At 34.8% G+C, this 22,150-nt stretch overlaps 1 protein-coding gene and 1 long non-coding RNA gene across 4 annotated transcripts in view; both read left to right on the top strand.

Annotated features, from left to right (window-relative positions):
- LOC118067060 (SET and MYND domain-containing protein 4-like) overlaps nucleotides 1–22,150 on the top strand; it is a 98,374-nt gene that overhangs the window by 51,820 nt on the left and 24,404 nt on the right. For all 3 annotated transcript variants that reach the window (XM_035083597.1, XM_035083596.1, XM_035083594.1), the window contains exon 5: nucleotides 21,708–21,829. In XM_035083597.1, coding sequence (XP_034939488.1) covers nucleotides 21,708–21,829 — 122 coding nt within the window. The remainder of the gene's footprint in view (nucleotides 1–21,707; nucleotides 21,830–22,150) is intronic.
- On the top strand, nucleotides 5,653–6,270 carry LOC118067064 (uncharacterized). The gene is made up of 3 exons (XR_004690314.1): nucleotides 5,653–5,738; nucleotides 5,880–6,029; nucleotides 6,134–6,270. It is a non-coding gene; the product is annotated as an uncharacterized lncRNA (long non-coding RNA).

The raw sequence follows: 22,150 nt of genomic DNA, 5'->3' as shown, positions 1-22,150 counted from the left end.
GTGCTGTAATTGTAAATGATAAAATTAGTGAGCTTAAAATTCTGGGAACAATATTTGAGATAATTAATGCATCCAATGGATACAATACGAAGTTCACTGGATTTTCAACAAGCTTTCCAATAAAACCTCATTTGGGGTGGATTTCATTTCGCCAGTGGTCATTAATCACTAACCTGATTGCATAATTAAATCGATTCCTGTAATTTTTCACCATGCAATCAATAATTTCTACTTTCCAAAGGTCTGGAAAATTGCTAAGCTTCTACTATTGCTGAAATCAGGTAAGGTCGTCTCGGATCCAAAAAACTATAAGCTGTAATAATTGACCACTGATCAAAATAGTATCATCCCACACAACCAGTTCAGTTTTAAAAGGAGACACTTCACTTGTCTCGTTATTCTACCATTGCAAGCTGACATTATGAAAATGTCTGAAAGACGATCTGCAGCAGGGGACCGTTAACTCCTAGGAACTGCAATACTAATTGCGTATGCAGACGACGTCATACTATGGCAAGTATCTCGAGTCTGTGGTCTTTCAACAGGGTAGATAACACACAATAAAGAGTTAAGTAATTAACACACACTAATTATTTATTGAAGGCAGCACACTGAAATTTATATGTTTCGAAGGTAAATAAATATGTTTCTATTGTGCCACAGCTATGGCGAATGACGAAGGTGGCTTCTAAACCGTCTGATGACTCCGTCTAGCCGCTTGATTGGCCCGCTCGACTTCTTGTTTGGAGTTTTCTCCGTTGGTTTGAAAGTAATTCGCTGACGACTGTAAGTCCGTAACGGTGGAGCCATGGCTGATGTCTACTGATGCGACTGTAGTTGAACAGGTGATCCTGGAAGAGACGGACTGTCTGATGAGCGAGACCTGTGAACAGATGAATCGTTTGTTACGGATGGTGGGTGGGGTTGACGAATCTCAAATGATGTCTGAGAATTTTCAGGTTGAAGAGTAGATTGAGAGGCAAATGGTTCAAGCTGTAGTGTTTAAGGTTGTGAATGAGCTGTGTTGTTGGGCTGATCCTGTTTGTCGGTGTAACCCGGCTTAAGTCTGTCTACGGAGATGTTCTGCCTTTAACCGTTGACGTCAATTGCAAAGAGTTGTTCTGTTAGACGCTCGATGACCTTGAACGGTCCTTCATAGGGTGATTCAAGTGCTCCTCTGACTCGGTCACATCGACCAGCTTTTAGCGTGCGATGGAATCTCAACTGAGCCGTTGAACTGTGGATGATAAGCTGTTGTTCGACATCTCTCAGCCCCGATGAAATTTGCAAAGGCTTGGAATACCTGAGATTCAAATTGAGCGCCTTGATCAGTTGTAGTAGTAGTTAGAGTACCGTAGTGGCTGATCTAGTGATCGAATAGAGCTGTAATGACTGTGTCAGCGGTCATGTTCTTGAGAGGCACAGCTAAGGTCATCTGGAGAACATGTCTATAATCGTTAGACAGTAGTTGTACTCATTAATCTTTGGTAGAACAATTAAGTCTATGTGAATGTGACTAAATCTAACATCAGGTACAGTGATACGATTAGGTATAAGTCTGGTGTGTCGTTGCACTTTTAATTTTTGGCAGACAAGACATTCACGAGCTCAAGTGATGGTATCTCTCTTGATGTAGACCCAGATATTTTTCTCTCTAAGTTTTAGTGAAGTCTGTATCTGACTAGGGTGTGCAAGGCCATGTACGACGTCAAAGGCCACTCTTCGGAGTCATTCAGGTAAGTACGAACGGCATTCACATTGGGAAACATCACAATAAATTTTTAAATTTGTTTAAATTACAGTCCCTTGGAATTGTAGAGATGAGTTACTCTGTAAAATCTCAGTAAGTTCCGGGTCTGTTTGCTGTTTTTTCATTTAATGTTATATTAGTATATAAAACAGTTCAGTTTGGATTTATTGTTCAGAAATTTCATTAATAGTATAAAATGAGTTAGTATATAATCATTCAAGTATTTACAGGTTAGAAAATATATTTACATTAAAATGGGTTCGAATTTTGATGTTGAAAAATTGGCCAGAATAATTGTAGATTTCGTCAATGATGGAAAAGAAATCAGTTTTTCAGCACTCGGTCGAGGTTCTTTGTGCCATTATGTGAGTATCGAATAAAAACAATTTTTTTTTTACTGAAGATCTGTGTTTTAACGAACCAGAATCATTAAGTATCATTTCAATTTTCAAAACTGCTCGGACCCTATTACTCACAAAACGGCTCCTTAACTTTTTTTAAAGAAGAAAATTCGAAAAAAAAAAGATTATATTGGATCTAAAATTCTTTTCATAATTTTATTTGACCGCGGAAAATGAAACATTCGCTTTCCAGAATATTACGCAATCAATAACATCTATTTCATACACATTATTATGAAATAGTGGAAACAAATAATATATTTAGACAATGCTACGCATATAATCTTAATATTTATGATCAGGTTATTCATACTGTAATTGTAGAATCGTACAAATCCTGAAATACCGGCATGATCCTTATTTTTTATTTACAATTGAAAAAAAAAAAATTTATCTTAATGGAAGTTGATTTGACAGCGAGTCTCGTCGTAAACTGAGACAGCACGTGCATGCAGGCTGTAGCTCTACCTGCCATAGAGTTCACTCCCTCTCTCTTCGTCTTTCTTCGTTGCAATCACTGTTCGTTTAATAACTGTAAAGTACATATCAAATTATTAGATTTTTTTTACAATCTTCATTATTTTACGACGGAATCATCTACTTTCGTAAACCTGATGTTAGTGGAAATAACTTCGTTGGTTTTCCGGATTTAAGAAGAGACATGGTTTGAAATTCATCCGTGCGCAGGGTGGAAAATTATCAACCAATCACAAAGGAAGTGAAGATTTAAAAATAATATTGAATCATTCAATCAAAGTTACGGGGACTATTCTCATTTATAATTGTGATGAGACTGCCCTTTATTGGAAATTGATGCCGGCTGAATCATTTGTAATGAAAAGTGAAAAATGTGCTGATGGACGAAAAAAATCGAAGAACCGCTTAACAGCCATGACTTGTACAAATGCCTCCGGTACTCATGAAGTACCCCTATTCATAATAGAAAAATCTGCACAGCAACGATGCTTTAAAAACGTAAAAAATTTACCTGTCTATTGTAGAGCCAGAAAAAAAAACGTGGGTGACCAGTGATTTTATAAAGATTTGGTTTTATGAAGTTTTTGTACCGGCAGTTACTAAAGAACGTAATCTCAACAACAATACAGATATCAAAAATATCAGTGCTCTGCAGTGGTCTGGGTGCAACCCGAAAGGTCCACACGACCAACTTCCCAGTGGAAAAAATGAAAAAACAATTCGAATAAAACCTGTTTCCATTTTTTATAACAAATAGAATTGTTATAAACGAAATGAGTCTGTTTTTATTCATTTGACACAGTTAGTTACTTTATTTCAATAGAAGAAAAAATCATGCGTTGAAAGTACACATATATATAGAATGGATCCCTATTTTTATTGTTTATAACAATTTAAAACTTATTATTTAAATATTACTATGATCAATAATCACTTGTTAGTAACAATGTTCAATTGTTATGAACACAATTCCATATTATTGACAATTATTATTGACTATTATAGCGTCTTTAATGCTGTTTTCTCAATCCTGACACGAGTTTAAAATTCTTTCATTGCTGATATTGTTTTTTAAATTTTTTTTTTTCGATGAAATATTGTCATCATATATCCATACAAGTATTCCAATCATTTAATATTCATATTTTTTTTATGATTTCATAATTTTGTCTAAAAAATGGTACAATTTATAAATTGAGAAATTCAGGTTATTTTCCATTTTTGCTAGTTTTTTGGTTCTGCAAAAAAAATGGCTGGACTGATTTTCCTGAAAACTTTTTCAGTTCTAAGTTACGTAATTACGCGTCGAATGCAATTGGTCACACATCGATATCGTTTTTTGTTCTCGAGATAATCGAGGCGAAAAATAATTCCGAACGTACGTACGCACATATGCACATACGCACATACGTACATACACACACACAGACGTCCACTGGAAAACGGTCGGATTGGATTCGCGGGACCTTAAAACGTGGAGATATGTCAAAATTAGCGATTCGCAAAATCGGACCCATTACTATAACTTCCCACTGGGAAGTTAATATTTTAATTATGGATAATGCCGCATGTCATTGCTCCACTGAGGAGTTACACAAATTGTCATCATTTTGTACCATTTCGTATTTGCCTTCAAACGTTACTTCATTGATACAACCCTATTGGACCCATTTTGACCTGGAGCTTTGAGGACAACATGACTAAAATATTCTAAATTCTTATTGCCGCAATTCTTGAGGTCAATGGTTGCTATACCTATATAAAAAGATTCATTTTTATTTATTGAAGAGGAGCAACTTCGGTGTTATTTACTTCTGTTAGTCGACAAGTCCATAGGGGATAATCGCATAATTTAAGAAAATGCCATAGACCGAAGTAAATAACACCTGAGTTAAGACCACAGTCGACAATTTACACGATAAAGCATACTCTTTACATATTCAACTATTACTCCAAACAAACCTTTCTAAGATGACATCTCAGTCTCTTCGACATTTCAAAATCTTGAGTGAAAGAATTTTTTTATTCTAACAAACCAAATATTGCAATAACATTTACTTATAATTATTTACTACTCTCGGCAAATCAGAGATTAAAATGTATTTTGGTGAAGGCAAACCAAGCGATCCAACCGAATTTTTCAGGTATTTCGTAGATGAATTAATAGAAATTTAGAATCAGAACGGTATAGAATTTAAAAAAAAGAGAATTCCCATCTATATTCATTGACTTATCGCTGATGCTCTTAAATTTTAATTTTCGACTCCAGAGTAATGAAGATTATTTACAAGCTTCTGATCAATATCATCATTTTCGTACAAAACAGCCAACCTTACGATCATTGAATTTCAACATGGTCAGTAATGTACCCTTTGAATATGTGCATTTAATATGTCTCGGGGTAGTTAAAAGATTCTTAACAATGATAACACAAAATAAATTCACAACGAGACTTAATACACCTGCTACGGATGTGAAACAAATATCCCGGCGATTATTATACTTGAGTGAATATTGTTCTTCTAAATTTGCACGCCGTCCCCGTAGTCTAACCCGTCTTTAAGATTTCAAAGCAACTGAATTTAGACAAATTTTATTATTCACTGGTCCAGTAATATTTTATAATATATTAGATGATGATGTTTATGCACATGTTTTATTCTTGTATACTGCAACTAGGGCTTTGTTGATAACCTTTCCGAATCAATTAGATTTTCAGTATCCAACAGATGCTTATCGGGAATATGTGAAAATTGCATCCGATATTTACGGAGAAATATTTGTTACATACAATGTACATGGTCTTCTGCATGTTGCTGAATATGTTCTAACATTGGAAGGGAATTTACATTCATCTTCAGCATTTCCTTACGAAGATAACATGGTTCTTCTTCTATTTCAGGTTAGTACATGTTACTTAATTATCAAGTCCTATTCTTGAGTAAAACTTATTGATTCGAATCAATCGTACTATCGGGTGACTTTTAACACTGATTCATTTTCATGTTATTTTATCGTTATAGTTCATCGAAATTCTTTCATGGATATTCGAGACCCTGGAAATTATCAGGTACAGGTTCAAGTGCATCCACCTCCCAGTCACACTGCAGGTAAATAACAATCAATTGATTTACATGAAATGTACCTTCAACGATTCACTTTAAAATTGTAAATCAATTAATCCTTCACATGCACTTGATTACATTACTAAGTAACATAGAGAGAAACTACTTATTTGTATATAATTGTAGCTTATCAGATTAGATATTCCCTGAAGAATAGAGACCATGGAGACTATAATTTGCACAGTCAAATGCATTCACTTACGATTTCATCTCATCAAATACGACCATCAGATGAAAACTATGGATCAAACAATCTACAAAGCTACATGACATACGGTAAATAATTTTGCAATAAGTTTGCAAATCATGCATTAAAATAAATAAATAATTACTTTTTTTAATCATCATAATATTAATGATACATTGCATTGATTGAACAGGAATGAAATGCATGACACTAGATCACGCCATACTACACCTCCAGAAGAATTACCTTTGGAAACCGAGAAAGAATTTGATAAATTTCATGAAAGCCTTTCTGGACAACAGGAGAGACATTTGGTAAAATATAGTTGTGATGATTGAATTGTTAGTAATTTATTCTATAATTTTAATAAATATTTTAAATTTTGAGCTCAATTATTACAAATTTATAAGAAATCCATCGAATGTACGCAAATGCATACAAAACATTGTCTTCGCGACTCTTACCCCTAAATTAGCCTGAAAATACACCTATTATGGAATAAAGGAGTCAGAGGAAAGTACAGGCATAAAGCCGTTATGTTTGACTAATATAGTAAAAGTCATGATAAGTAAGTACACTTATATCTATTTAATATTATTTCTCGTGTACCCACACTATCATTTAATATATACATATATATATATATATGTTTCAGGTGCAACAACTTCCCATTATAAAAAATTGACACTTCCCGAATTTAAGGGACATTTTCAAGAAGTTTTACGATCATTAAAACAAGGAAAAAAAATAGCAGACAGAGTACGCGTCAAAGAATGGATGCTGAATTGGCCAAGTTTTTCAATTCATAATAAGAAAATGAAAAAAAAAATAAGAATCGCTATAAATTAGAATAAGTTGAAATATTCAATCGTAGTTGTACTTGTATTTATAAAGAATTCTGACCAAATAAATTTCTATTCAGTCTTTTAATGAATAGTACTTTATTAAACACTACTTTCTAGAATTTACTTTATTGTAACTAACAATTGCAAAACTTAGTCGATGCTATTATGCACAAAAATAAAAGATAGATTTAGAATAGCGGCGTGGCTCAATTAGTTAAGGCGCACTCTGACAGCTGTACGGAGGCTTCGACAGAAAGAAGGGTACCAAGTTCTCAATCCCGCTCCGGCAGTTTACAATTTTTCAACCATTAATAGGTATATGTAACCTTCCTTTAAATTCAATTAAATATTGTTAAATAAAAACTTTATTAGTAGTGGGAAATTAAAAAAAAAAAAATAATCAGAAAGCAAAGTATGGTGGGAGAAAAAAGCAGTAGTAGAGGGGGGCTGGGGAATGGACGGAGTTAAAATCTCTTTTTCTTTTTTTTTTGGGTTCAATAATCCTAAACAAATGTTCGTCAAAGTGAGCTTATCGTTTGACGAAGGTTCATGAGCTCAACTTGACGACTCTTTTATATTCATGAATACTTCCACATGACAAAAAAAACAGAACCCTCATTCCCCATACGGAGCTCATCGCTTGATGATATCTGATGAGTTCTACTTGAGCACATCATACAGACAATATGAACTGTGTATGAGCACAAAACGTACGTTGTATGTATTCATCCCCATATATAAATTATTCCACATAATTTCGTCAAAAATCGAATCATAACCAACATAAAAATGTTGGCATTTGATGATTTTTATTTTATGTTATGATGTACATATGTTAATAAATTATGTCTATCTGGGTAGTAATGATAACTATTTGAAACAATTCAATCTTTAAGATTGCTTTTATTTTTGTTAGCAAGCATGGAATAATATATCTCGAGCCAATATTAGAAAATGTTAGAAAAAGTGAAACCGCTTAAAAGTAATGCTACTGATGTTGAAACTAAACTGATTGAGGTTGCAAATATTTACTCCATAACTTCACGAATTCCAGGTCTAGAAAATGTAAGTGTTCTGACTTGTTCGGGAGTATTTTATCTATATCCTGACATTTTTCTCCCCACCTACTAATTAGACAATTAAAGGTCTCTCCGGCCAACTCATTTGCGTAGATATCCCTTCTCAAAGGATTTAGAAGCTTCGAAAACGCAGAGTTTTTGGGAAAAACAGTCCATAGTCTTTCGTATACGTCGGTTACTGGTAGTATTCGTACGTAGCTTGAACTCGGACGACTCTTAAGCATCATAGTCAACTCGGTAATTGTGTACTAGCAGAGAACTCTTCAGAATATTCTTTCGACATGGAATAACTCATCAGTCAATCATCTATAGTGATGATTGTGAACTTATCAGGCAGCCTGACTCTCATGAGACATCATCAGTAAGCTCAAGTTGGTCCGAATCAGCACCTTCTTACAAAAAGCGCGAACGATGTCGGCTTCGATGCCTCACGGCCTCATGGACAGAAACACACACAAGATCTACACACGAACAGCTCACTTGTGTGAGTCACAAGCGAACATCATCAAAACTAGGTACAAACTCGAACGCTATAGATGAAGAGAAAAAAACAATGTCATCAGTTGTCGAAGATAACATCAGCAATGCAATAGATAAACGAAATGCAGATAATAAGATAGACACAAATTCAGAAATGGTTGAACGAGTAAAAGGATTAATAGGAGAAAATATCGGTAATCGTGATCCATCTAAAAATGTGGAGTTAACCATGGACTTGTCTCTCATTGATGGCCATGCAAGAACAGAAGAATCAGAACCGTTTAGTAATTCCAATGAAGTCAATATTGATCTAGTCATCGTTGAACAGAAGGGAATATTGGTGCGAAAAAATATCGGTAATTGTGATCCATCCCAGAATGTGGAGACACTGATGAACTTGTCTACAATCCATACAAAGACAGCGGATATTCAGCAGACTACATTGCCTATTGATGCCAATTTCGTTGAAAATGATATGGTTTCTGAGCACTGTAAAATTATGTCACTGTTACCTCCAACTGCATTCGAAATAATTAGAATCAGTGCAGATGGTAGATATTTATTCCGTGCACTTTCGTATGCTATTTATACAAACGAAGATTGTCATCGAATAATACGCCAAGGAATTGTTGACTACGTTGAACAAAATTTTAAAACCGAAAATACATTTTGCATGCAACCCGTACTAAGATAAAATACACAACTGCTGCGAAGTATAAAAATTATATGAGTCGAAATACCATTTATGGCTCCGATTTCAAAATTGGCATCTTTGCAAAAATGTATAGCAATCGCATTTTATTATGGAGAAATAGGAATAATATCTATTTTTCGATTGCGTCGACAAGCCCTTCGAAATATGACAACGATATCCATTTATTTTTACTGGCAAGAAAAGTGGAGGACATTATGACTATTTCCAAGATAATAATGATGTTCAACTTCTTTTGACTCCGAACTGGGACAAGAAGCATCACCATTTTCAAATGAAGACAAAAATAACATTTTCCAGTTATTGGAATCTAGGAGAGCTATGGCCATTTAACCGATACATTTAGCAGCTAATCTTTCAGAGCCTTCAATAAAAGGTCAAGATTTACGAGATCTGGAAATAATTACTATTTACTAAAATTGCACGTTTTGGTCTAAATGAAAATGAGATAACCACTGAACTTCCTGATTATACTCTAAATGCTGGATTCTTCAGTGATGATTATGTTCAACGTACAGGATTAAGTTTAACAGCTCTAAAATAGTGGAGTGGCATATATAGAGGTGTAAAACTAAGTAAAATAGCAACAGAAATATGGGTTTGTCTATCGGGTTTCAGTACATACGGTTGGACACATTCCAGTCAACGAAATCGTCTTAGCTTAGAAAGAGCGGCTATAATAACTTACGTTGCACATAACATTAAATTATTGAACGTAGAAGATTTGAAACATTTTCAATATAACAAAAATGCTTTATATAGTTATGAAGAACATGATACTGATGAAAATGATATTTAATTATTAATAAATTTAAAAACATTAAGTTTCCATTACTTCTTTTACAAAGTTTTTTCTGTGAAAGTCAAATTCAAATAGAATAATGATTAGCTTCTACAAAGCCAGGGAAGACTGTACCATTCTATATAAAACATATTACCTAAAAGCTAGTAATTTCAAATGCTTAGCACACCGTAATTCAATGATAGACGATGTTGTCATCGACTCATACATGGCATGCACCATGCAAAAATATGCATTATACATAATGCACTATATGGGCTGTATAGGAAAAAAACAAAAATTTGACCTAAATTTTGATACTGTAAAATTCCGTAAACATGGTGCGGAAACACTTATTAAAAAATCGGAAAATGTCACAGAAAAATATGTACAGTGTTCGGAAGACCTAAGTGATATACCAAAATTGATATATGCTAAATTCAATCGATATATTCACGAAAAATGTACTGATATCGATGGAATCGAATCAGCAAAAAAAGATGAAAGTATGTCAATACAAAAACCTTCGCCGACACAATTTCAATGGTGCAGGCTTTGCCGAAAATATTTCAAAAAACCCGAAAAGACGTAGTATAACATTAAATTAATTATTAAAGCACCGACAATGCAGCTACAGAAGTTTTAAAGGGCACAGCATGCAGCTGATAGGAAATAGAAGGGAATATGATGCTGCTACTTTGTGTCTAAAAAAACATAACTAGATAAAATATAATGATTGTACACCCAAACAAGAGGCAAAGAGTGTAGCTGTCTGAGTAGAACTAAAAAAACAGAAGCAGTTGAGGAGAGATTAAGACAGCTATCACTGGAAGCAGAGGAAATGAAGAAGACAGAGATGAAGAGCAACAGATCAAAGAGCGACGGCGGGGAACAGGAGGTGAGTGTATGTGGCAATGGAAGAAAAGCAGTGAAGTACAATAATAAAAAAAGAAGTGGGGATGGAACAAGTGGTAAAAAAAAGAAAAGGGATAGCATTCATAATAATTACTTTTGTAATAATTGTAATAGTATCACAGATGAGTGTGAGGGAGAAAGGAATCATATTAAAAATGAGAATTTTTCGTATGCGGGAGAGGAAGCAGAGAGAATGAAAGTTTAAAGGGAAATGGAGAAGAAGGAGTAAAGAAATGTAAAAATAAAAATAAAGGCAAGAAAGTAAAAATGAGAATGAAGAGTATTGGATATAATAATAATAGCAGATAAAATTGTAGATATAGTAGCAAACATAACAGAATAAAGGTTGTGGTTTGGAACATAGCAGGAATGACAGGGATCCGGGATGCTGCAAGGTCGCCCAAAAGACACGACATAATAATATTGATGGAAACATCTATAACTGAGGAAAAAAAGGGAGAGCAATTAAAGAATTAGGAGAAAGCTTCAACAAGTGGACATGGTGGATGAAACCAGCAGTAAAAGGACAAGATAGAGAGCGAAAAGAGGCCATCTTGTAGAGATCCAGGAGTCCTGTCAGCAGGAATGGTGCGTGAATGAGTGAGAGTATGGGATAATAATAAGGAAGTCTGAAAAAGGGAGAAACAATAAGGTGATAATAATTAGTGTATGCAATAATGTGGAAATGACGAATATTAAAAACAAACTAGAAGAATGTGTGCAGAATGCTAGCATGGAGTAAAAGAGAGTATATGTGATGGGTGATATGAATGCGAGAATCAGGAAAGAGCGAGGGGTATGTGGGGATGGAGAGAGAGAAACAAGAATGAAAGTAAGAAGATCATGTGACAAAGTTTGCAACTCAGAGGGGAAAGAACTACTAGATCTAAACAGAGATCTAGGCTTAAAAATATTGAATGGAAGGGTAAAAGGAGACTACAAGGGGAATACGTTTGTTGGGGGCCCAGAGGAACGCTGTGGGTCAATGCAGGATCTGGTTATGGTCATAGATAGGGGTAAGAGAAGTGGGGTAGCGAGGATGAAAATAGTGGAGAGAACCGAATCAGATTATCTTTCAGTGATGATAGAGTTGGATGAGGGATGACTGAGAAGGTAAGCAGAAGATGAGAGAAAGAATGGTGAAGAAATAGAGAGAGAACGGGGGGAAGGTGAATACAAAAGGGAGGAAAGTAAAACAGGAGAAGGGGAGGAGGGAGGGAGTGGTTTTATCGAGTCCAGAATGGGAGGGAGACACAAGTGGGACAAGGAAAAAGTTAAGAATTACTCGAAGGCGAGGAAAGAAAGAAGTGGGAGAAGGAAAAGTGGCAGGAGATAAACGAAGCAAAAAATATGCAACAATAGTGGCAGGCGATTAACAGGTACAGGACAGTAAAAAGAGATAGGGTATCCGAGTAAATAAAGGGAGATCAGTGGAGCAGGCACTTTGCCGGACTATTGTATGACGTGGGAGAGGAGAGTGGAGAGATAAATGAAAGAGAGAATGGAAAAGAAATAGAGCAGAGAGAGGAGAATGAAAGTTTAAATAAACTCAATACGGAGATAAACATGTTTAACATAAGGGTGAGATTAAGTAAACTGGTGAATGGAAAGGCGCCAGGAGAGGATGAAATAAAGGCGAAAATGATCAAGCTATTGGCGGGAAGTTGTCATGAAATTTTAAAAGAAATAATTGGTGAAATTTGGAAAGAAACGAGACTGCCTGAAGGGTTTGAAATGGCAAGATTAGTGCCGATATATAAAGGGGGATGAAAAAAACCTGAGAACTATAGGGCAGTGTTACCAGATTTTTGAAGCTATATTATGTGACCAGGGCCGTAGAATTCTAGTACGGGCCTCGAAATTATGTTACACATCGAAATTAGATAAAAATTGGATAAAAAATCTAAATTTTAAGTAATTTGAAATAATAAAATGATTTTTAATGTACTTTTAAACTTTTTTCATACACAATATCAAGTTATCAATGAATTTTTTTTTTTTTTTTTCAAGCTATAGATATCCGTTAATGTATATATAAATAATAAAAATATATAAAAAAGGGATGAAAATGTATAGAAAAAGGATAATAATATTAAAAATCACAAAAACATTATTGAATACACAGTTATTTATTGATATTTGTTATATTATTTATCTTATACAATAGAAAATATAAAAAAAAGCAAGATTATTATATGATTCAACATTTTAACTTCAATTTTTAAACTTTTTAACACTGATCAACGTAATTATTTAAAATATTTAGAAATAAATATTTATTTTTATTTTCTAATTTTTTTTTTTTTTAATTGAATAAACAGGCTTATTTTTTTCTTGAATAGAATCGATATGATTCATTTGGCATAATAACATTATCAAAGTCATCTTCATCACTCTCATTCCTATTTTCTCTCAAATTCCTATCACAATTTCTTTTAGAATTAGTTTTTTTTCCACCTAATGTAGGAGGATAAAGTATTGCAGCGGTCATTCGACTAAACTCAGTCTTGCTTGGTTCATAATCAATACAATCATATATTCGTTGATTAGATAGAAGCAATCCATTCACTGTTGACGTAATTAATTTGTTTCTAGTTTTAGTTTTTATCAAATTTACTTTACTAAAAATACGCTCGCAATCTGCATTAGAGTGTGGTAAAGAAAGTACATTCAGCACAAACTTAGACAAATTTTTGAATGGATTGCCTCTATCATCTCCAGAATCATTCTTGAATAATTTATTCCAAAAAATATCTGGATCATCCTTTATACTCATATAACCAGGTAGTTCAAAGTTAGGTAATCGTCGCCATTCATTGTCAACATCTTGGTATTCATTCGGTGTTACAATACGTGGTAGTAGTTGCATTAAAGGCATAAGTGATGGTGTGTTGTTTCTTGTTCTTCGATTCATTGCTTTTGAAGGTTGCAGTACATTTAATTTTTGTAATAGAGCATTACCAAAATCAAAACGAGACTTGATTTCATTACAGCCGGTGCTTAAAAACATTATACAACCATTGAAAAAATCTTCTTTCATTCTCTCATTATGACGATATTCAGGAGAACTAAAAAAATTAATCACATCAACGCCTGCATATATTTGAGTAGATGATAAAAATCTAGTTTTATCAGTTGGATTAATATCAGCTAATGAAGTTTGGCTGATATAATCTGATTGCATGTAACTTTGTAGTAGCTCTAGGTAAGTAATTTTAACAGCATCATACATAGAAGTTATCATTGGTTTTTCAGATTGAAAAATTTCATTCAAAGTAGTGAACTTTGGTAAAACCCATTTTAAAAATAAATAATATAACTTCACAATCGGGTTATTCAGATAATTTAATATTGTTCCAGCTGCATGTAGTTTAGCTTCATATACTTGATCAGTAAAATATGTTTGTAATGCTGTCCATTGTTCTAGTAATCTTAAAATTACTGATGATAATGATAACCATCGAGTTTGAGAAGGGTGTAAAATCTTGTGTACTTCAACATCTAAGAACTCTTGAAACTCTTTTAACTGAAATTGTCGTTTAGCACTTGCACTAAAAAAGTTGAAAACATCACGTGCCAAATCTTCACATTGTCTGGGTAGTTGTTTGCAAGCAGTACTTGCACAAAGGTGCAAAGAATGACATATGCATTTAAAAATGCATATATTAGGACATAAATCTTGAAATCTGGTGGCAACTGAATTATTACACCCCATCATTGTATTGCAACCATCCGAAGCAAAACCAATGATATTGGAGTAGGGGATTTGATATTCATCAAATGATAATTTCACAATATTGAAAAGATGTTCTGCAGTTGCTGCATCGACTGGATTAGTGTCACTGAAGACTTGGCAGAGGTCCCAAAAACGGCTAACAATTTCACTAGCTTCACAATCATAAAATCTGAAATTAAAAAATTTATAAATATATATTCCAATAAGTTATAATTAAAGAGACAGTGAAAAAAAAGTTCTTATTACCTTATAACAATACACAGTGTTTTAATTGCTGATATATCAGTCGATTCATCAACAAGTATACTGAATGTAGTATTCTTCAATTTGCTAGCTAAATATTCTTTTTCAGATACGGCAATGACATTCTTAACAATAGCAGAAGATTTAGTACTTTTCATTTGAATTTTCTGAGCGATTTGTGAATCAGGAAAGCAACTTTTCAATAATGGACCAAGATGATCCATTATTTTAAATGAAAAATTATGTTTTGATAAAAAACCACACAATTTTATCTCAGCTCTATGTACCGAGTTGTTAGAGTTATTATTAATATTAGATTCTGTAAAAGTAGTGATGGGAGTTTGCTTCTTAGTGCCACTAATATTTCGCATGTGAGTTTGACCTTTGGCATGGGTTCGAATTACACATATTTCAGCCTTCATGGAAGTTTTACATAAAATACATGTAGCTTTGTAAATATCTGATTTATCTGGGATGAGCCAAGTACTGAAATCACTTTCTGATAACCACTCACTCCTAAATTTTTGTTTACGTCGAACAGTCTTGGTTGATTTTTTAGGTGGTGAATCACAGGAGGTATTCGGAGATCTGTTTTCAACAGAAGATTCCATTTTCTTCGTAGCTAACTTTTATATTTTACTCTTTAGATTATTTTTATTACTCATAAATAATATACTTTTTGGTATTTGACTAGTTATAAAAATAAATTAATTAACTAAACTAGTTTTGTAATGTATATTTACATTTTTATGCCGTTCCAGAAACTTTTATCATTGTGAAACTAACCAACACCTAGGATTAAAAAATAACCTACATTGACAATTAAAATAATTTTCATATTGAGTGAAGTTAGCTTCATTTATTCTTTGAGATAGGAGCGCTTCCTAGCGATAAAAAGTCAAAAATAAAATAATATATGAACACATATGAATACTGTATTTTTATATGTATAATTTTTTATATGTATATTTTTTGTATTTTGTATATGCAAAAATAATCGAATTATAGTACATTAGTGTCACATAAGTACTGTTTGGAGTACATAGTACATCAAGATAGATTTATGTGACATGTACTATAATTATGTGACGGCTGGGAACACTGCTATAGGGGGATATCACTGTTGGATGTAGGGTACAAACTGCTCACAACAATAATAGCGGAGAGATTCAGTGACTGAATAGAGGGAAATAAAATAATGAAGGAAAGTCGAGCGGGATTTAGAATGAGAAGAGGGACGAGGGACCAAATCTTTGTTCTAAACTCGCTAATTGACAACAAATTAAATAACGAGGGTGGGAAAGTAATTTTTAACATTCATAGACTTCGAGGCAGCGTTTGATGAAGTACATAGAAATATACTGATCAGAAAATTGGAGGAGTATGGAATGAAAGGGAGGATGCTGAGTATGATTAAAAAGATTTATGAGAATACATGTGGAGAGATACAAGTAGGAAGCAAGATAACGAAAAAATTCAAGGTGAATCAAAGGGTGAGACAAGGATGCGTATTAAGCGCAATGCTATTTGACATATTCATAAATGACCATGAGGAGGGGATGATAAGGAAAAAAATTGAGGGCATGACAATGAGAGGGAGCAAGTTCTATGTGGCTAAATACGAGGATGATGTAGCAATGATGGTGGAGGATGAGAAAGAGCTGCAAGACATGCTGCGGGAACTAGAGAGGTATGTGAAGAAGATCAAATTGGAGGTAAATTTGAACAAAACAAAGATCATAGTCTTCAGGAATAGGAGAAAAGAAAAAGAGAGAAAATGGCTCTACAGGGGAAGGAAAATTGACATTGTCAAGAGTTTCAAATATTTAGGATATTGGTTTACAGTTAAAAACAGTTCAGCAAAACAAAAGAGAGAATTAAAAGAGAAAGCACAAAAAGCAATTAACGCGATGTGGGGGTTATATATAAGAAGCGGGAGACATGAAATTAGGGATAGGGTATACCTGATAAACATATTGATCAGAGCGAGGGCATGCTATGGAGTGGAAGTGTGGGGGTGAGAAGATGTCACGGGAATTACGAAGATTCAGGACAGATACTGAAAGATGGCAATGGGAGTTGCATGTATTACACCCAAATATATCTGGAGGAGAGAAATTGGGGAGAAAACGTTGGAGAATGTTATTAGGGAGAGAGCAGTGAGGTACTTGGTTGAGGTAATACAAATGGAGGAGGGCAGATGGCCCAAAATATTCCTAAGAGAAGAAATGAGAGAGATACTGAACAAGAAGCCATTAAAATAAGAGAGAAAGGTAGCAAACATATTTAAAAAAATCGGGGTCGAGGAGGTCATCAAAATGATATATTAGAGGGAAAATTCGGGGAAAATTCAAGAAATACCATATGCTGGATTAAATGATATGGTAGGAAAGGATACATAGATAGGGAGATTTATTGTTTAGAGATTTAATCAAAACCTACATCAAACAGCAAAATAGATATAGAGTAAAAGTTACACAATAAAGCAGCTAAACAAGATCACAGATATTTTCTCTCAAAAATGAGTACACTAAGAGACTGCGTGACTAGAAATTGCCTAGACCAGGCATAAAAAGCAGGTTGGGGTGAAGCAGCATGAGCCTATTACTGCTTTGCCGACGAATAAATCGCCGCCAGCCTAGCAATATCATCATGGCTATTTACGACATGTGCGATATCCTCACCCTTGAACTTGGCGCAGACAATTGAGTTTTTGGCCCAGACATAATTAAAGCCAATCTGTTTAAAAGTAGCCTTCGCTTTCCTAAGTAACTAAAACGTCCTGGAGGGCAACAGCTCATTAACTGAGACCTCGAAGTCTCAAAAAGAAATCGGTATGGCATCCGGTGGTAGTTTTGCGCGGGTAAGCATGGATGAGGACAACCTGCCGAGCTTATGTTTGGCAGCAATAGCTGATTGCACAAGGTGAGCATCAGCACATTTCACAGCAGTAGAGACAGTAGTCTTAGGTTTGGATGTCCTTCCGATAGCCCCAAACGGAGTAGAAGTAAAGGCTGGAGAGGACACTGCAAAAGAAAGGTTTGCTTTGGACCATTTTCAGTTGAATTGCCAACCTCCCAGGCCGCTGAGGCTGCCAGATTAACTGAAACTCATGAAACATCCACCATGGAGAAATCCTGAAAAGGCCTAGCTCTTCTAATGGGCGGACCATCATTAAGGACATGCCAATTAAGATCGACAGCCAGATTGAAGATTAACTCACCGGATTGACATGATTCAGATGAACCCCGTCAGGGTTGTTTAACGTTAAAATCATCGTCAATAGAAGCCAACTAATAGTCAGAAAGAGACTTGAATAACTTTCTACACTGTTCAAATCCAAGTGAAGCCTCAAGAGACTTGTACACCAAGACCACAAGCAGGCTCCCCAACTCTGTAAGTAAAGTGATGGCAATCATTTCCAGTTGACCTGGGAAATTAACAAAATTAGGCAATGGCTCAAGACCGCGATAAAAATGCCTCCACCAGATTTTTCTACTCTATCATGACGGATTATATTAGAACCAGGAAGGCGAAATAATTACCCAGGATGCAGTCAGGGTCCGGAGAGAAGAATTACACCATAATTAGAGCTAGCTTGAATAAGATTTTCTCTTTCTTCTCTTACACTCTCGCAGTTCCATTAAAGAATTTTTAAAAGATTAAACAGATGGAGCCATGATTATTAATGAAGCTGGTCAGACAACGGAACTGATATCTGACCCAGGACATAAGTTGACCGTAGTCGATAAGGAACGGATTTCAATGCGGTCCCACACCACAGACATCTAATCTCCATCAGAACTACTAAGCATCTGATCTCTTCTCTAAGGAACTTGACGAGCTTACTTCACACATATTCTACAATAGTATCCGGATTGATGGCATCATGCAGATGCTTAATGTTAACATTAACTACGAATTCTCGATCTGGGATGGTGACTTTTCCTCTTCAAAACTTTGTGAAATCAGAAACAGCTTGCAGCAAGGCACTGTAAACTCCCCCCACTTATTCTCCATATTTACCAGCACTCTACTCAAACTCTTTGGCTTAAATCAAGCAAGCGGAACTCACGCCATAACATACGCTGACGACATTATTGTTCTTGTGGACAGACGGGCTATCAAAAAAATCAACAAGTTTTACCCCTCATAGAACTTGAAAATGAATCCCACCAAATACGACAGCATTGTCTTCAGAACTCTTGAGCGGTTCATCCTAAACAGCAGAAAGTCTAGACTCAAAAACTTTACAATCAAAATCGCTGAGTCTGATGGAACTCACTCTTCTATCCCAACTAAAACCTCGGTTAAATACCTTGGGGTTCATATCGACTGCTCCACAAGGCTTTACGCCCACATTGACACATAGATCTTTAAAGCCGTCAACAAATTCAAGTCTCGCAGTAGACTCTTCTATAACAAGCACGTTTCAAGCAGAGCCTAAATAATTCGCTATCTTCTTCTCGTTTGACCTCTAATCACTTACGCTTCCCCTGTCTGGTAGAGCTGTGTAGGTCGAACGCCTCTGTCTCCTCGAGCGAAGATGCTTATGTGCTTCTCTCCTACTTCACAAACATCGTGGTGACGGAGACACCACCAGAACCTGGAGTAGTCAAGAGCTTTACAGCCGTGCCATCGTTCCAAGACCCACCTGGGGTCTAACCAAAAGAGATTATTCCGCAAACACCCGGCTTCCTCGTGTTAGAGGGTAAGCCAGGACTGTAGCCAATTTCAGTCCGACTTCGGTGGACTGGTATCGTTCACAGCTCTGTCAGAAAACGTTACTCTAGAGAGTGCAAATCACCAGGGCTCTCACATACGCTCGATACTCTTAGTAGGCATTTCTTATGACCTCCACGAGCTCTGTCTTTTTCACTTTGACTATCTACTTCCTCACGTATATTCGTCTCAGCTGGGGCTGAGAATTCAATGGAATATACGTGCTCTTTGTTATACTTGAAGAAAGTAATATCCGGCTCATTGTGTTCAATACGTTGAGAAGTAGAAAACGGGAAATTCCAAAGAATTTTTACTCTCCCGTTTTCAACGACTGAGTCAATTTCACCGGGCATATAGTGCATCACTGGTATCTTGTCTATCCTGTAAGAGTGCCAAAAGTTGTAGTGAAGCACTCTTACGGTGTTATGTCAGTGTACGCAGACTGGGCGAACTAAAAAAACGGAAAATAGCGTCTCATCCACATTACCATGGCAAACTCGGCATATTGTGTTCTCGAGTTGCTCGTGCATAACTTTACACCAATAGGTGGGAGTTAATGATACACTAACTTGGCAGGCCATAAATATTCCACGAGTTCGTAGCCCTAACGTAAGATATGGGCACATATAGAATGTCTCTCAGAGGACACTATCTTTTTTTTTTTTGTATCAACTGGAACTCGGATGAAAACTGAGTTAATTAATGAAATGTTAGTATTTAAACGGAGGCGCCATATGATTTGTAGGGGTCTCTGCTTGATAAGTCTCCAATGATTCCCTCTTTCTTCATTTTAGTGTGAGCTAATATAATTGCGTTGGATCACTTCCACATGTGACTTTGTTGCAATAGCATAACTGTGTATTCTTTAGACTTTTTAGTAATAAATATTCCGTGTGTCTTTGAAATAAAACCAATCTCATTATTTAAAACTATATCCGAACCTCCAACATGAAAATCACTTATTCAAAAGCTGACTATTGTAAAATATAAGGTAGAACAAAAATGAAATTACGAGGCTTAATTTAGAAAATAATAAAGTAAACTGCCCTAATTCCAGACACGAAGCTACATCACATTCATTTTGATAATATAAAAATATTAAATTATTAATTTACAAAATTAAACGTGCTATTATTAATTTTAATATTTGGCAATTATTAATCAATCATCAAAATATTTTTTAATTAAAATTTATGTAAGTGCCATTGACCACGAACTTATATCTCTAATTCCCGACACTTCTGCGCCTAATTCCGGCCTATCTAAACCCGAAGTTTTTTCAAATATTTTTTATTTGAAAATTTAGGACTTCACTCTTAGAGAGAAAATTTAATAACATCTTTTGCATAGAAAAATAATTTATTTAATTATCTAACAAAAATAAAATTGTTACAAAAAACAAAATATATATAAAGTATTACAGTTTAAGGTAAATAACAAAATAGAAATAAAAGTCTAATTGTGTTTTACTTAACAACTTCTGTTTAATATGTATTAATTCTGGCACTTCATAGATTCCTCTACTGTTAATTATCTCTGGAGCTGAAATTTTTGATACCATATTTTTCTTCTCACAATTACAAATATCATCCCGATCAGGCCACTTCCAATTGTTGCCATTCATAATCATCGTTTTCACTTTCACTATATTATCGAATGTACTGATGTACGGACAACTGTCCGGAATTGGGAAAATTTGTAAATCCTATATTGTCTAATTCCGGACACGATATTTTAATTTTTTTGAAGAGCGATGATGTCAAAAATTTAAAACTTGAGTGGTTATTCACAAAATAGAAGGACAGAGATTAAGTAGTGACTAATATATCCTTTACAAATCGCTTGAAAGGAAAAATATTCGCAATTTATCACAATACTGATGTTAAGTATACGAGCGTTCTATAAATAGCGTCATGGAACTTTCTGACCGAAATTATTTTTTTTATAAATAAAAAATATTTAATTTAGAAATTTCGTAGCAGGATAAGAAAGTATATGGATGAAAATATATAATCACATTAATATTTGTTCGGTTGTGAGTAAACTATTGCTTATTGTTAACAAAAATAATGACTGTCCGGAAATAGGGCGGTTTACCTTAATTTAATTTAGTGTGATTTCAAATTCCTATGTTAATTACTATAGCGCGGGATATGTCGTAACATCGCTTTTTAAAACAAAAAATTAATTGTGAAATAGTTTCCGATATGATGGTGATAAAAGAACTTTATTAATTCTTAATATGTAATTTCAGATTAAGGGCACCTGTAGGATGCCCGAAATGCAGTAGTGTAGCATTTTGTCGAAGGAAATGCCGAGATGAAGCTGTAGCAACTTACCATAAATATGAATGCAAAATTATTGCTCTGCTGATTGGTAAGTTAAAAATATATTACTTTATAAAAGCGATGCAATTAAGGTGCGATCATACCAATTCACAAGAAAGCCCCTGAACAAACCCCCTCCTCTTTCTTCCTGTCGAACCATCTGACCTTCTTACACATTAATCCCTCAAAGAAACACAGGCTTTCTTTTAGATCTTTTAATTCATCTCTCTAGGACCGGGAAGAGGGAGGAACATCAGAACCTTTTGATCTCCCTAATGAAAACTGGCCTCAGCTTTCAGCTTCAATTATCTTCAAGTACTCTATTTTTGATACACCTTCCATCTTTTCATCACCCATTACTGAAAATCCA

The sequence above is a fragment of the Chelonus insularis genome, unplaced genomic scaffold, assembly GCF_013357705.1.
Source record: "Chelonus insularis isolate UGA/USDA-ARS -01 unplaced genomic scaffold, ASM1335770v1 contig_35_pilon, whole genome shotgun sequence".
Classification (NCBI taxonomy): domain Eukaryota; kingdom Metazoa; phylum Arthropoda; class Insecta; order Hymenoptera; family Braconidae; genus Chelonus; species Chelonus insularis.
Note: the sequence above shows the minus strand (reverse complement) of the source record. Positions and strands in the feature narration are given on the sequence as shown.